This window comes from Candoia aspera, chromosome 1 (genome assembly GCF_035149785.1).
Source record: "Candoia aspera isolate rCanAsp1 chromosome 1, rCanAsp1.hap2, whole genome shotgun sequence".
NCBI classification, from domain to species: Eukaryota; Metazoa; Chordata; class Lepidosauria; order Squamata; family Boidae; genus Candoia; species Candoia aspera.
In genome coordinates this window covers 7,118,185-7,135,002 of record NC_086153.1, presented here as the reverse complement: position 1 = coordinate 7,135,002, position 16,818 = coordinate 7,118,185, and the positions used below count along the sequence as shown (strand labels likewise).

The window sequence follows — 16,818 nt, the reverse complement described above, 5'->3', positions numbered from 1 at the left end:
TAAATTTGGGGTCTGCCTGCTGGATCACACCATCATAGTCTATACAGTTTTCTGTTTCCTCTGTTGTTTTTAATCCTTATTTTTGCTTAGAGCCATTTGGAGTAGAGAGGCATAGAAGTAAATAATAAACCAGACTAGCTGGTACACAAAACTGGTGAGTACTCAGCACCACAATTCCATGCAAGTAAGGATGCAGCCTAGCATAGATGGAGCTTGATTTGGGGGAAAGCCTTTGGTTGTTCCCATTATTAAATCACCAAGATCCAGAATTCCCCAAATGAGATCTACCAGCAGATTCTTGCTAGCATACTTGCCTTTTTTAAAAAACTGCTCTAACCCCTACCTCAAAAGCCGTAGATGTTTCTTCCCTTGCAATACCAACAGAGCATGGAATTTTCAATAAACCTAATTAATCATCCAAGTCAATACCATCTGGAAATTCTCAGCTATTAAGGTTATAGAAATTACACGTACGTTCCACGCATCTCTTCCCGAAAGCATTGCCTCTTACATTTTCCATATTAGGAGGCATGTAAAATACCGACCTCGCGAGTTTTGGCCCAAGGGACAACGGGCAAGTCTCTAGCAGATTAAAATCTCAAACTCACGCTTATCCACAGCAGGAGCTAGACCGATTATCAGACCCATTGATTACCTGACAGCCTTTCCCATTAAATAATGAGATAATGGGTGAGCATTACAAGGTGATCACGTTCCCTTGCGCACGTCTTTATAAAGAGGATGGGAGAAGGTGTTGTACATGAGAAAGATACACTTCCTGAGAGATCCATCAGTATAAAGAACGGGCTGCCAATTTCTTTCCCACCAATCCGATGCGGATCCCATTCCTGCTGGCAACAGGCTTCCCCGCTGATACCATGCGGTAATGAAAACACCCAAGGACTTGGCTGAAAGGAAGGGCCAGCTCAGAAATAATTTCTAAGGGGAATCTATATAGACTCTACAGATTTAAATTTTGATTTTTAATGTGTAGACTTCTGGCAAGGCACCAAACATAATAAAATTGGTACTGTGAAAACGATAGGGAACTTTGTAATTTGTATTCAGGACTGCCCACTTAATGTGACTGATCAAAGAATGGGGCAAGGAAGAGAATCTCTCTGCTACTGCTTCATATCATAACATGGTCAATTTATGCCAATAAGGAACAGGCCTCCGTTATCCTTTTATTATTAAAAGTGTTTGCACACCATCCGTTATGCAACAGATATTGTGATTTCGAAGAATAACTCAAATATATCATAAAAGTCATGCCATTAATAAAATGAGGCAGCAAAGGCGTGCAGCAAGTGAAGACATTTTTCAGATTAAAATGCCTGGGAAGATAAAAATTGTTTTAAACCTGCATATTTGAAGAAAGAATTCTAATGAAAGCTCCCAACACATTTCTCCACCCCTCCTTAAACATACAGAACAGCCTGACTGGATAGAACAAGTTATCATTGCGTGTTGCCCACTGTTCATAACAATCCTGAACAAACTTCAGCCCTGAACGAATTGATGCTGGATGCCTGCCAGCTGGACATAAAGGGGGTACTATTCCTGCTCTACATTTGACCCCCAACTTTTAGCATCCAGAGGTCAAGTGCTGCCAAACAAGGATTCTCCCTGGCCGAAGTAACTGGCAGATCTCCAAAATCTGACAGAAGTGAAGTCAACATTTTATTCATTCATTCATTCATTCATTCATTCATTCATTCATTCATTCATTCATTCATCAAATTTATATGGCTGCCCATCCCACAAAGAAGTTACTCACAATTAAAGGCTAAGAGAGGACAGCAGATGTCAATAACAATGGAGCCACTGCAGTACCAAGCCGGTCCCCTGGGGCCCCCAGGCCTGATGGTATAACCAGGTTTTGAGGGACTTTCGGAAAATCAACAGGGATGGAGCCAGGATGTTCCATAAGACGGGTGCTATGACAGAGAAGGCCTGCCTCCTGGGACCCGCCCAGTGTAGCTCCCTAGCAGACGGGACGCATAACATGACTTTTCTGACAGATCTGACAGGACAGGCAGATATAATCGGGGAGAGGCAGTCCCTCATTAATCCAGCAGATGCCAGCCTAATGATGCCACTGATCATTCGCCCACCTTGGCACTAATCTCCCTAGGTCTCAAGAGAAAAATTCCCACAGCCTGACCATCCAAGGCCCTCTTAACAGGAGTTGCCAGCACGTAAACCCAGGACATCTACATATGCACATCCTGTACTTCATTCTCCCTGGCAAAGAAAAGTGTTTAACCATGAGCAAAGCGATAGTGGCAATCCTCTTTCATCACCGAACTCGGACCACTCTTTGCTTCAGGGGATGAAGCATTTTTAAAGTCCAGAACATCCAGATAACATTCAGAAGCGGCTAAGGCAGACACCTCCCTAATTCACTGAACTATAAGGAGTAGGTCCAGCACAACCAGACTCGCAAATTCTGTTCTTAGAGCCAATCTCAATACAGTTTTAGCCTTCCTGTAGAATTGATTTCCTGGTCTGGACTACCTAATGGGCTGACAGGTCTGGATCATGACACTTAGCATTCTAAATCACTACCCAATCTGGGAAATGGGAGCTGTAATCCGAAACATCAGGACAAGACCACATGGGAGGCAGGGAAGCCCTCCTAGCCCTATTTGGGTGCTGCATTCACACGTAGACAAAAACCTTTCAAAGGGGGCACAGGTCTATATAATATACAGTGCTGGCCAAAGGAGGCTGAGGAACTTTTAAATCCAGCATCTAAGCATTAGATAAGCTGTACAACTATCTATTTCCTATCAGCAGAAATGTCAACGCTCCTGATCCTTAACAGATATCAGAACTCTGTTATTAAAAAATTAAAGTATGGGTAGCCCCATTATTTGTGGGGGGTCTGTTCTAGCTGAACAACCATGGATAACAAGGGCCACCTATATGTTACAAATTAAATCTTCTGAGGAAGATAGGCCCAGATTTTTAAAAGTTCTGTACCCCCCCAACAAGGAAAGCTTAAACCTGGTCACAAAAGGTATTTTGAACACACAATATCCTGAATAAACCCAATCACACTGCAAAATATAAAACATCTCAATTATCCTTCCTCCGACTCAGCTCTTTTTTCAATGCCAGGGATGTTCATACCAAAGCATTTGTATACTATGGGAACATGTGAATGATGATTATGTGCCATCAAGTCATTTTCGACTCTTAGCGACCACGTAGATTATTTTCATGGCAGTCTATCCCTGACCTGGTCTTTCAGATCTCCCAATGGTGTTCCCATCGCCCCTGTAACTGAGTCCCTCCCCCTGGCTGCTGGTCGTCCTCTTCTTTTTCCTTCTACCTTTCCCAGCACTGGAGCCTTCTCCAGAGGGTTAGGTCTTCCCAACATTATAGCTTACAAATTACTTTTACTAACAGTATTTGTAATTTATGCCCAATCCTGACACATTCTGGGTGGCAAACAGCAGAACCAAACAATAAAAACAATTCAAAAAAGACAAAATCCAACAAACATAGCAATTTCCAATTACAACCATTCCTTCATGGTGCCCCTCCCTCATCGGCCTGGATGAAAGGCACACCCAAGGTAGCTTTTAATTAACTTTCTAAAAGGAAAGCAGAGCCTCATATACCTCCTTTAGCTGTCAGCTAAAGTTGCTTTAGCCATTATAACTTTTCCTGAAAAAAAATTGTTTTGATTATTTTCTTAGAGAGAGACTGCATGCTCCTTTACGTGACACAGATTCCTAAAATTTCAAGCCAGGACAGTTTGAACACTACTAACAATTTCTCAAGATATATGCAACCTGGCCATGGCTCTCAAAACCACAGCAGTTTGGCTAGAAAATAAAACCAGGAAACAACTCACCTGGCACCTCAACTGTGCCCCACAGCTCTTCTTCTAAGGCTCTGCGACTTGTGGCCTTCCCTTGGTATCGCTTATCAGCATCCAACAGGTCAGAGGCAATTCCCTTCCGTATTTGACCAACAGAAAGGATATCTTCATCAGGATTTCCTTCGTCAAACTTGTCAATCACTTTGGCTGTGGTAGCTACACAGAGGAAGACCAAGGGGTGGTTAGTTTTGGTAACATTTCATCCCATTCCTGCAAGACTTTTCTTCCTTTGTCAACAGACTCTCATAGCATGGTGCCGTTAGGTTCATCTATTTGGCTGAGCTTCACACACTCTCCCCACCCCTTCTGGTTACTTTATGATCCAATTTATCATACAAACCCAGTTAATTCCGTTATCAGGTTGAGGGTGGCATACGAATGCAGCGATCAAGCCACAACCTAACCAACCACATTTTACTCTGCATGTTGTATGAACTCAAGGCTGCCCTTGAAGGCAATCTGGAAGCTACAGCTGGTTCAAAATGCAGCAGCACAAGCAATAATGGGCACTTCTTGTTATGCCCATGTGTCAGACCTCGCATTGGGGAACCATTGCTCCAAGGTTTTTGGTCGTAGGGATTTGAAGCTAAGGTAAGCACCTGGAATTCTGCATGGGAAAAGGACTGGAAAGTAGGGTGACATTTCATCCCACCCCTCCAAGACTTCCTCCTTTGTCAAGAGACCCTCATAACACGGTGCCGTAGGTTTGTGCATTTGGTTGAGCTTCACACACTCTCCCCACCCCTTTCGGTTACGTTATAATCCAATACAGTATATCGTACAAACCCAGAGAATAGGTTAATTCTGTTATCAGGTTGAGTGTGGTACACAAATGCAGCAATCAAGCTACAAACTAACCAACATTTTACATTGCATGTTATATGAACTCAAGGCCGCCCTTGAAGGCCATCCGGAAGCTACAGCTGGTTCAAAATGCAGTGGTGCAAGCAATAATGGGCATCTCCCTTTACGCCCATGTGCCATTGTTGCTACACAAGCTGCATTGCATTGGTTGCCAGTCAGCTTTCGGGCACAGTTCAAGTTGCGGGTTGTCAGTCCTTCATGGCATAGGGCCTGTTTATCTGAGGGACCACCCGTCTCAGTTTTCTGTTTGTCCGCTACATGTGGCAGAATGGGCGTGCTCTAGGTCCCCTCACTTAAACAGCGTCATCTTGTGAGATCGAGGAAGTCTGTCTTCTCCGTTGCTGCCCTCTGGGACAACATCCCCCAGAGATACATATGGCCCCCTCTCTCCTGTGATTCTGCAAGGCCCTTAGGACCTGGCTCTGTTCCAGGCCTGGGGTTGGTGTGCCTGCGGGGCCTCTATTTTATTTACCTGTTTTTATTGATACGGTTGTTTTAGTTTTGTCTTCTCTGTCATTGCCCCTGTCCTCTGGAACACCATTCCAACAGAGATGTTCTGGAAGCTGTTAAGACCTGGCTTTGCTCTCAGGCCTGGGGTTAGGGTACTTGGGGGACCTATCATGTGTTTTGAAAGTTACTCCTGTTCTCTTGTCCAGCCAGTTATGTTTTATTATGTTTTTAACTGTTTTACTTACATTTTAATTGTATAATTATATATTTTTGAAGTCAGGTAGCCTTAGCAAATGCAATAAATAAAATTTTCTATTTCCCCCCCCCATGACCTGTTTAGTATAATCCCATCAATATTCACCACCGAGTTCCTAATTAAAGAAACAATTAAATAGTATGCCAGGAACAGACAACCTGGCACCCCTGGATATGTCACCTACTTCCCCTGATGGCATTTGCTGGACTCCCAAAAAGATGTACACTTATATTTTTAAAAATGGGCATAATCTTCCAAGGGTGTCCTATGAGCTTCCGCAGAAATGCAGAACCCTCACAAGATTTGGGGGATCTGCAACATTCTGGAGATTTTTGTTTCGTTTTTGCACCCGTGCCATCATGCATGGCATCAGGAAGCACTGCCCACACCCCATGTACAAGCAGAGCAAGTTCACACATTATGCTTAACTCTGCGCCTTACATGAACCCAGCTAATTACTTTTACTAAGCAAATCACAATACGTGAACTCGGCTGTTGTTGTTTATTCGTTTAGTCACTTCCGACTCTTCGTGACTTCATGGACCAGCCCATGCCAGAGCTTCCTGTCAGTCATCAACACCCCCAGCTCCCCCAGGGACGAGTCCGTCACCTCCAGAATATCAACCATCCACCTTGCCCTTGGTCGGCCCCTCTTCCTTTTGCCTTCCACTCTCCCTAGCATCAGCGTCTTCTCCAGGGTGTCCTGTCTTCTCATTATGTGGCCAAAGTAGTTCGGTTTTGCCTTTGATATCATTCCCTCAAGTGAGCAGTCTGGCTTTATTTCCTGGAGGATGGACTGGTTTGATCTTCCTGCAGTCCAAGGCACTCTCAGAATTTTCCTCCAACACCACAGTTCAAAAGCATCGATCTTCCTTCTCTCAGCCTTCCTTATGGTCCAGCTCTCGCAGCCATATGTTACTACGGGGAACACCATTGCTTTAACTATGCGGACCTTTGTTGTCAGTGTGATGTCTCTGCTCTGAACTATTAACTGTTTTATCGAGATTTGTCATTGCTCTTCTCCCAAGGATTAAGCGTCTTCTGATTTCCTGACTGCAGTCAGCATCTGCAGTAATCTTTGCACCTAGAAATACAAAGTCTTTCACTGCTTCTACATTTTCTCCCTCTATTTGCCAGTTATCAATCAAGCTGGTTGCCAGAATCTTGGTTTTTTTGAGGTTTAGCTGCAAGCCAGCTTTTGCACTTTCTTCTTTCACCTTCATCATAAGGCTCCTCAGTTCCTCTTCGCTTTCAGTCATCAAAGTGGTATCAACTGCATATCTGAGATTGTTAAAGTTTCTTCCAGCGATTTTAACTCCAGCCTTGGATTCCTCAAGCCCAGCATGTCGCATGATGTGTTCTGCGTACAAGTTGAATAGGTAGAGTGAGAGTATACAGCCCTGCTGTACTCCTTTCCCAATCTTAAACCAGTCCGTTGTTCCGTAGTCTGTTCTTACTGTTGCTACTTGGTCGTTATACAGAGTCTTCAGGAGGCAGACAAGATGACTTGGTATCCCCATACCACTAAGAACTTGCCACAATTTGTTATGGTCCACACAGTCAAAGGCTTTAGAATAGTCAATAAAACAGAAATAGATGTTTTTCTGAAACTCCCTGGCTTTTTCCATTATCCAGCGGATATTGGTAATTTGGTCCCTAGTTCCTCTGCCTTTTCTAAACCCAGCTTGTACATCTGGCAATTCTCGTTCCATGAATTGCTGATGTCTACCTTGCAGGATCTTGAGCATTACCTTACTGGCATGTGAAATGAGTGCCACTGTTCGATAGTTTGAACATTCTTTAGTGTTTCCCTTTTTTGGTATGGGGATATAAGCTGATTTTTTCCAGTCTGATGGCTATTCTTGTGTTTTCCAAATTTGCTGGCATATAGCATGCATTACCTTGACAGCATCATCTTGCAAGATTTTGAACAGTTCAGCTGGGATGCCGTCGTCTCCTGCTGCCTTCTTATTAGCAATGCTTCTTAAGGCCCATTCAACCTCACTCTTCAGGATGTCTGGCTCTAGCTCACTGACCACACCGTCAAAGCTATCCCCGATATTGTTATCCTTCCTATACAGGTCTTCTGTATATTCTTGCCACCTTTTCTTGATCTCTTCTTCTTCTGTTAGGTCCTTGCCATCTTTGTTTTTGATCATACCCATTTTGGCCTGGAATTTACCTCCAATGTTTCTAATTTTCTGGAAGAGGTCTCTTGTCCTTCCTATTCTATTGTCTTCTTCCACTTCCACGCATTGCTTGTTTAAAAATAATTCCTTATCTCTTCTGGCTAACCTCTGGAATTTTGCATTTAATTGGGTATATCTCCCCCTATCACTGTTGCCTTTTGCTTTCCTTCTTTCTTGGGCTACTTCTAGTGTCTCAGCAGACAGCCATTTTGCCTTCTTGGTTTTCTCTTTCTTTGGGATGTATTTTGTTGCCGCCTCCTGAACAATGTTGCGAACTTCTGTCCATAGTTCTTCCGGGACCCTATCTACTAAGTCCAGTCCCTTAAATCGATTCTTCACCTCCAATGCATATTCCTTAGGAATATTAGTGAGCTCGTATCTAGTTGATCTGTGGGTCTTCCCTAATCTCTTTAGTCTGATCCTAAATTGTGCAGTAAGAAGTTCGTGATCGGAACTACAGTCAGCTCCAGGTCTTGTTTTTACTGACTGTATAGATGTCCGCCACCGTTGGCTGCAAAGGATGTAGTCAATCTGATTTCGGTGTTGTCCATCTGGGGAAGTCCACGTATAAAGCCGTCTCTTAGGTTGTTGGAAGAGAGTGTTTGTTATGCAGAGTGAGTTGTCTTGGCAAAATTCTATCAGCCTATGTCCTGCTTCGTTTTGTTCTCCCGGGCCATGCTGACCTGTAATTCCAGGTGTCATTTGACTGCCCACCTTAGCATTTCAGTGAAAATAACATCTCTTTTAGGCGTGTTGTCCAGTAGGTGCTGCAGATCCTCATAGAACTGCTCTACTTCAGTTTCTTCAGCATCTGTGGTTGGGGCGTATATTTGGATCACTGTGATGTTAGATGGCTTGCCCAGAATTTGAATTGAGATCATTCCGTCGTTCTTTGGATTGTATCCGAGCACTGCTTTAGCCACTTTACTATTAATTATGAAGGCTACTCCATTTCTTCTGTGGTCCTCTTGTCCGCAGTAGTAGATCTGGTGGTCATTTGGCGTGAAGTGGCCCATTCCAGTCCATTTCAGTTCACTGACGCCCAAAATGTCTCTCTTTAATCTTGACATCTCACCAATAACCACATCCAATTTGCCCTGGCTGATAGATCTTACATTCCAGGTTCCAATGGCATGTTGATCCTTAGAACATCGGATTCGCCGTTCACCACCAGCACCGTCGGCCGCTAGCCGTCCTTTTGGCTTTGAGCTAGCTGCGTCATCACGTCTGGGGCTAGTTGAACTCATCCTCTGTTCCTCCCCAGTAGCATTTTGACCATCTTCCGACCTGGGGGTCTCATCTTCCGATGGTATACTGACATATCTCTGGTTGTACTGATCCATTTAGTTTTCACGGCAAGAATACTGGGGTGGGTTGCCATTACCTTCCCCAGGGATCGCATTTAGTCTGACCTCTCTGTCATGACCTTCCTGTCTTGAGTGACCCTTCATGGTTTAGCTCATGGCATCATTGAGGTGCTCAAGCTCCAGCATCACGACAAGGTAACGATCCTTTGCTGAAGGAACTCAGCTGTACCCATAAATAAAGCCTTCCTCTACTAAAATTTTGTAAAATTGCTCTGAAGTTTAAAAGCCATGGGTCAGATTAGGATTACTGGATCTGATATAAGATTCTTTCCTCCCTTCCCAAGAATTTTCATCAGCCTTTTCCAAGCTAACATTAAGTGTTTAACCACTGGAAAAAGAATTTGCTTCTGGGAGGCAATGCTACTCACTCTTAACTGGTTCAGACACAGATGGTGTACAGTACAAATACCACTCAAACAGGGGAGACTCAGCTGATTAATTTCAATAAAGCCAGATAAGTTGCCATAAAACTGCCCATGATTAAAAAGGCATTTTAAAAAGGACAATACATACATTTATCCAAGCCAGTATGATTTGAGAAGAAGCATTCCCGTCCATGAGAACAGAGGGAAGATGTCTCTTCTAATAAAGTGCCTGACCCAACCATTTTTCATATTATCTTTATAATACCTAAGTATCTAATCAGCTACCCAATTTGCTAATTAAAAATAATGAACCTTTTAATCTAATCAGTCATCAATTAAACATTGCAGATCTGAGGGATCTTCCCACTACCAAAGACCAGCATTTCACACCAGGTGGCAGCACCCAATCAACCTCACTGATGTTGAAACAGCTAAGGGTTGAAGCTGGTTAGTATTTGGATGTCAGATCATCAGAAGACCTCAGGGCTAGAGGCTGGAATGGAAAGATGGGGGGAAAAAAAAAACTCACAACAGAAAGCGAAATCTATAGTGTGGTCCCAAAACCTACATGGACATCCTCATGAAATCAAGCTTGATGCAAAATAGAGGTTATTTTTCTTTCTACCTGTGGGTTATTTATTTATTGAATTTTATCACCGCCCATTTCCCCCCAAAGGAGGGACTCTGGGCAGTTTACAACAAAAGCAAAGTTTAAAATTCAATACATGGGTTACCATGTTTAGTTAATGCGTTATCAGAAAGAGGCTTGGATAGCAGTGGTACAGCCTGTTAAATAAATTACAGGTAGTCCTCGCTTAATGACCATTTGTTTAGTGACCATTTGAAGTTATGACAGCGCTAAACAAATGGTAGTTACGACTGGCTCTTGAAGTTGCAGTGCCACTGGGGTCACGTGATCAAAATTTGGGCACTTGGTAGCCCACCTACATCTACGACCACAGCATGCATTTCAACTCCCTCCACCCGCCTATCTCCTCCCCACTGCTACCCTTTTGCCCACCTGCAGCTGCCTAGGCCAGGTGCACCTTGTCAGCAGCAGGACAAAGGTCAGCTGGGGCCAGTGTGGGGCAGCAGGGGTAGGTAGCGGTGGAGTGCAAGGCAGTGAAAGGAGCAGAGATTGGGGGTGGACGGGCAGGTGGGGGGGCTGAAGTAGAGGCGGGCGCAGCAGTCCTGGCCTAATGACTGCAACCAGGACCACTAGAACTGTGGTCACTAAGTGGTGCAGTCACATGATGTTTTGCCTAATGGCTGCTTTGCTTAGTGACCAAAATTCCAGTCCCAATTAGGGTTGTTAAGCAAGGACTACTTGTGAAATAAAGCAGGTCAAATAAATAAATAAATAAATAAATAATAAAAACAATGATCCCAGGAAATGGTACGTCTATTCTAGATGTTTTAGTAGGCGTAATTTAACACAGGGCCCTTAGATTTTTTGAAGGTTTTATTTCACGAAATCAAATGGAAAAAAGCAATACTGTAGCTTTTTGCTATAGGACATGAGAATGAAAAAGTCAGAGCAAAGAAATCTCAGACAAGTCCATTGCTGTTCCTGATCCCATTCACTCTCTATACTACAAACACCATCTCAACCCTCAAATAATGGATTATTTTACCAAACACAAATCCTTACTAATTCAATTCTCATTTTCTTTTCATTCACATACGTGGCACCCTGCACATTAAATTATAGGGTTAAGACTGCTCATCCAGTTGAGTGATCTGATTGGCTCGACACTGTAAAGGCTTTTAAAATGCATTTCTGAGAGTGTTAATGCTGTTTCTGGAGATGTGATGGGGGGGGGGGAAGCAGGAAGAGTGGAAATAAAAGACATTATAGGAATAAATTGATCTTTAATGTTCATGACATCTGTCCAGAGGCTTTAATTTGGCCTCCTGCTCTCAGCAGGGGGTTGGATCTGATGGCCCATACGACAACTGCCAAGTCTAGGGTTCTGTGACATTCAACTTCAAGGGGCAGAAAAACTGTAGCATCAAAGTTTTTGAGAGCTTATTTGCACTTCTGAAAGGTTTTTCAAAGAAACCTTGCCCTTGTGGCTAACTTTCTGAGTTAGTCACAGTGCCCGAGTTCATATGTGTTAGCCAAAAACATGCTAAACCCAAACCCCATTATCTAATAGTACAATACTCAAATCCCACTGATTTTTAGCAAGTGATGAAGATCCAGGGAAAAGCATACTTTATGCTTTCCAGAACAGTCAAATGTCTCATTTCTTAGCCATGAAGAGTAGACACTTGAAAAATTTCTCTTTGCCCTTCCTTGAAAAGTTTTCCCCATCCTTTCATTTGCCAGGGTTAATTAGTACTTAGCAGTAGTAGTTGTAATGACTGCCTATTCTAAAACACTCTCAGACTCATGAGCAGGAATTCAAAGATATCTGGTTTATTAAAGAATAGTGTGCAGGATCACAAAGAAAGCTGAGAATGATGAAAGCGCACCAAATGCAAACTAAAAATGAGATCCCTCCCCCTGTAGAATCTTCCCAGGCTCACAATCCCAGGTGCTCCTAACGGTTTCTGATGGTCTGCGGGAAAAGGCCTTGAGCAGATCACATAACCCAAACACATTCCATTGAAATGAACATAGATACAGAGCTTGGCACGAGGTTTCACAGCAGCTCCCTCCCAAACAAAAACATGTGTCAGCGCCATGGCATGTGAAACGTTACGATGTACAGTGCACACTGAAACAGTGAACATGACAGTAGTAGTTAATTAGCACTTAGTTAAGCACCAAGCTTATTACAGGTAGTCCTCACTTAATATCCATTTATTCCGCAACCTTTCAGTTATGACAGCACTGAACAAAGGGACTTACAACCGGTCCTCAAAATTCCAGCTGTTGCAGCAGTCATGTAAACAAAATTCAGGCCCATCTGCATTTATTTTATTTTTTTTATAAGAATTTCATTAAGTTTCAAGCAAAGATAAAAGCTACAGAAAAACAAAAAACTGCAAAGAAAAAAAGAGAAAAAACTAAAGAAGTGTAGAAACACAAGAGAAAATTTTTTCAAAGTTACAAAAAGAGGTGACTTCTGACTTTTAACAGCAAGGATATATAAAAATTTCCATAATCAATCCCTTACTCTATATTAAACCAGAATCACATTATCTCTATAAATCATTCCATTGGCACATTGTAAAAATCACTAAATACAGTTATTCCCTCCCCTTATATTAAAAGAAAAAAATATATATATAAACCCCCTAATCAACTTCCCCCACCAAAGATAACATTTATTTATTTCCTTCCTACTACTATTCTATACATTTCTGTCTACTATAATAAAGATCAAACTAAAAAGCACATAATTTGTCTGCCATTATGATAGTGATAGGTCCTCTGTGCAAGCACTGAATCATGTCTGACCCTTTGGGAGGATGCCGCTTTCGCAACGTTTTCTTGGCAGACTATAGAGCGGGGTGGTTCGCCATTGCCTTCCCCAGTTGTCACCTTCCCCAGCAAGCTGGGTACCCATTTCACTGACCTCGGAAGGATGGAGGGCTGAGTCGACCTGAGCCGGCTACCCGAGAATCCAGCTTCCTCTGGGATCGAACTCAGGTCACTGGGAGAGTTTTGGCTGCAATACTGCCGCCTACCACTCTGCGCCACACGTGGCTTGCCATTATACTTAGTAATAGAACAATTTTAATGATCTTAGGCAAAACAAACCCCAAGTAAACATTTTTAAATACCTTATTAATCTTAATCCAAATCATTAAAGATAAATGAAATCAGGCAAGCTTAAAAGCAATCCAGATATTCTTTAACCCTTATCCCACTTCAAAATAAACCAGAGCATTTACATATCCCTACAATGTGCACAGAGCTTTTTTCTTAAAAAAATCGAACAGCCCAAGTGCCCCCCTCAAAAACTCCAACTTCTCTTCAGCAGACCTCTGAATAACCCCTTCTTTTCCATGGCATTCCATCAGAAGATCCATTACACTTGTGGCTTGCAACTCGCTGTCTCCCTTAGATTTCTCCAACCCGATTATCTGATCTTCATCCAGCATTTCAACAGAAATCCTGATCTCACTCTTAGAAGAGACATTTCTGTCACTGTTAAATTCCTCAGTTTCATCCACAATATCCACAACCAGATGACACATTTTGGACCTCATATTTTCCACAGTGTCCTGAATGTTGTGCATAAAAGCTTGGTAGGAATCAGAATCTGTTTAAAATCTTGGTGGAAGTCAGAAAAAGTCTGTTTAAAATCCTCCATGTCTCACGAAGTAGATTATGGCACCCCCCTAGGAGCTTAACCAGAGAAAGTCAAAGATATGAAAGAATTCCTGAATGTGTTTACACAAGCAAAAGTGAGATATGCAGACATTTCCCCAGGGAAAGTAGAAGCAGGAAACTGAAAGTTCAAAACAGCCGATTCAACATATAGAAAATGCTAATATCTTCAAATTTAGTACAAAAATAATAACAGGGAGACAATTATTTACTCTCAATCCGCCTTAATATTTGGAGGGAAAGCAAAGTCCAAAACTTAAAAAGTTTTTTAAAAAATTAACCCCAAAAATAACGATAAGCACCAAGAGAACCCACTTCTCCTTGCTGTAGAAAGCCTCTCTTAGGGTATGCGTACTTAAAAGAAATATAAATTGGGTGATTTAGAAATGGGGTGGCCGGTCTTAGTGTCCCTTTAAGGCTACAGCGCAGCTTGGAAAATGGTGACGTCCCAGCCTCCTGGCTAGCTCTTACCAGTTGAACATGAAATGCTGTTTGTGATCCTCTGGCTGCAAGCCGCCATCCAGAGGACAAATGGGGTGATTCCAGGTGTTTTCCTTTTTCTGGAAAAACACTCCTGGGCTTTAGGAAAAACCTGCCTAAGCCCAAAAAAACTGTCGCATTGTCAGTTCTGCCTGCTGAGCCTGTGGGCACAGCTGTTCAGTTTGCCATGTCCCCATTGGAAGTCTGGGCCCATCTGCAATTACGACCGCCTTTTGACTGCCCGCCTACCTGCTGCCACCAACTGCCTACGTTGCCCAGCCCTGCCCACTGCTGCCATGCCCGCCACACCATGCACTACTACTGTACTGACCAGGGCCTTCTTTTGCGAAAGGCGGCCCTGGGCAGGGCGTGAAAGGAGGCCCTGGGTGGCCAGCCTAGTCAGTGGCAAGGGGCTGTGGGAAATGCAGTTTTGAGCATCTTGAAGGGCACCCGGTTGCTAAGTCCTGGAAAAGAGCATTCGGGAAAAGGGCACCGTGGCAGCAGTCTGAACAGGAGCCCCTACAATGCAAGTGTTGTTGCAGGCATGTTGCAGACTAATGCTCAAATCTGTGAGCATGGAAAATGTAAGCCTGTGAAGGGGCTCTTATCTCACTCTCATGTGGGCAGATTCAGGTGCCCCTAACCCTGTTAGTCTTTCGTAAAGCTCTGAAGACTTGCTGTTCCCCAGACATTTGGGCAAGGAGGTTAGGGGAGCTCTGCTGGTGATGTGGCTTTTTGGCTTGGGTTGGTGGTTTTAATGAGGTGATCATGGTTTATATACCATTACGGTGGTTTTAATCTTTGCCTGCTGCCCAGGGCCACTGTTGAGGTGGGGAGCTTGGATTATGTGCCATCAAGTCGTTTTCAACCCCTAGCAACAGAGTCACTAGTTTGAGATGGGCAGCAATATAAATTGAATGAACAAATAAATAAATAAGCAAACCACAGATAGATTTTCTTCATGATGATCTGTCCCTAACCTGTTCTTTCGAGTCTCCCAATCATCACCACCATAACTGAGTCCATCCACCTTGCTGTGGTCATCCTCTTCTCTTTCCTTCCATCTTTCCCAGCATTAGAGCCTTCTCCAGAGAGTTAGATCTTTGCATGTGTCCAAAGTAGGATCATTTGAGCCTGGTCATTTGTGCCTCCAGTGAGAACTCTGGGTTGATTTGATGAATAAATCATCCCCCAACAGCAAAGTTCAAAAGCATCAATACTCTTCCTATCCTGCTTCTTTAAAGTCCGACTTTCATTTCCATAGAGTATCACAGGGAATACCATGGCTTGCACAGTTCTGATCTTTGTAGGTATGGATGCATCACAGCATTTGAATAACTTTTCCAAGGCCTTCATGGCTGCTCTACTGAGTGCTACTCTGTGGTGTTCTTGACTGCTGGTTCCTTTACTGTGGATGGTTGAGCCTAAAAGGCAGAAGCCTTCCACCATTTCAGTATCTTCATTATCACCTTCAAGGCTGGTTGTTGTACTTGTTGTCATTAGTTTGGTCTTTTTTATCTTAAATTTTAGTCCCATTGTTTCACTGTGCTCTTTGACTTTTAGGGATCATATAAATCAGTGTTACTTAAAGTGTGGTGGTCCAAGGACCCAAGAGCCTCTCAGGGGACAACAACATCAAAATTATTTCCCAGATATGGAAGATACTTGCAAAAATTTAAAACAATATCACTAATCTCATTATTTGTTAAAAAAATGTTCTTCCATGAAAAAGATTTTATTTATGTTGCTAAGTAATAGGTTTAATATTGTTATTTTGACATAATTCAATAAATAGTTATTCCACAAATGTGTCAATTTTTATTTTTAATAAAGTAAGTATTGATATATATAACGCATACAAACAAAAGCTCTTTTGGGGTCCTCCATAACTTTTAAAAGCAGAAAGGGGTCCTGAGAGCAAAAAGTTTAAGAAACATGGATTTAAATAAATAAACACAGGACTTTTCCACCCGTTATTCACTGAAGTAGGAAGTATCCACACTCAGCACTGGTTGAGATGATCTTTTCTTGAATACAGCTGAAAAACGAAAGCCAGAAGAGCCTTTTCCTCACTTCCCCCTAACCCATTCCTTTACATGCAGACGTGCACATGCGTGTGCTTGCGACGCTTTCTCGCAAAGGCGAATAACCCAGAAACCCATCCCCGCCCCTTCAGCTGCCCCTTCCGCACAGCGCTGGGGGAGAAGCCTAGTTCCAAACAGCCCCAGTCCACGTTCTGCCCCCATTCCTCCCCTTTCACACGTACTCATCGCCTCTTCTACGCTCACAACTTCTCCACCCCCCTGCTCAACCCCCACGTGAGCAGGCACCGACCCCAGCTGGGCCGGAGATACGAGTTCTCAGCCTGTGGAGCGAGGCACGGTTCGAAACAGGCGCCCCCCGCCTCCGCTCTCTCTCACAACACGTGTACAGAGGCTGCTCTTGCCGGCAACGTCGGAAAGCCACGTGGAAACACGAACCCTCAACGTCTCAGCCGCCCCTCCTCGGGTCGAAGAAGCAAAACCCAGCTCGGAGGCTTCCACGGCGGCCCCGCAGGCGAGCGCTTACCCTCCTCGGGGTCGTCCTCCGGGTCAGGCTGGGCGCGGGGCAGCGGGTTGAGGAGGCGCTCCAGCTCCGCCGTTAAGGCCGCCGCCATCTTGTCGCGTC

At 43.5% G+C, this 16,818-nt stretch overlaps 1 protein-coding gene across 1 annotated transcript in view; it reads right to left on the bottom strand.

The window, feature by feature from the left end:
- Positions 1–16,818, bottom strand: part of AATF (apoptosis antagonizing transcription factor) — an 89,806-nt gene extending 72,988 nt beyond the window's left edge. The window contains exons 1-2 of the mRNA XM_063296733.1: positions 16,720–16,818; positions 3,869–4,051 (exon numbers count right to left, since the gene is read on the bottom strand). Coding sequence (XP_063152803.1) covers positions 3,869–4,051; positions 16,720–16,807 — 271 coding nt within the window. The 5' untranslated portion in view covers positions 16,808–16,818. The remainder of the gene's footprint in view (positions 1–3,868; positions 4,052–16,719) is intronic.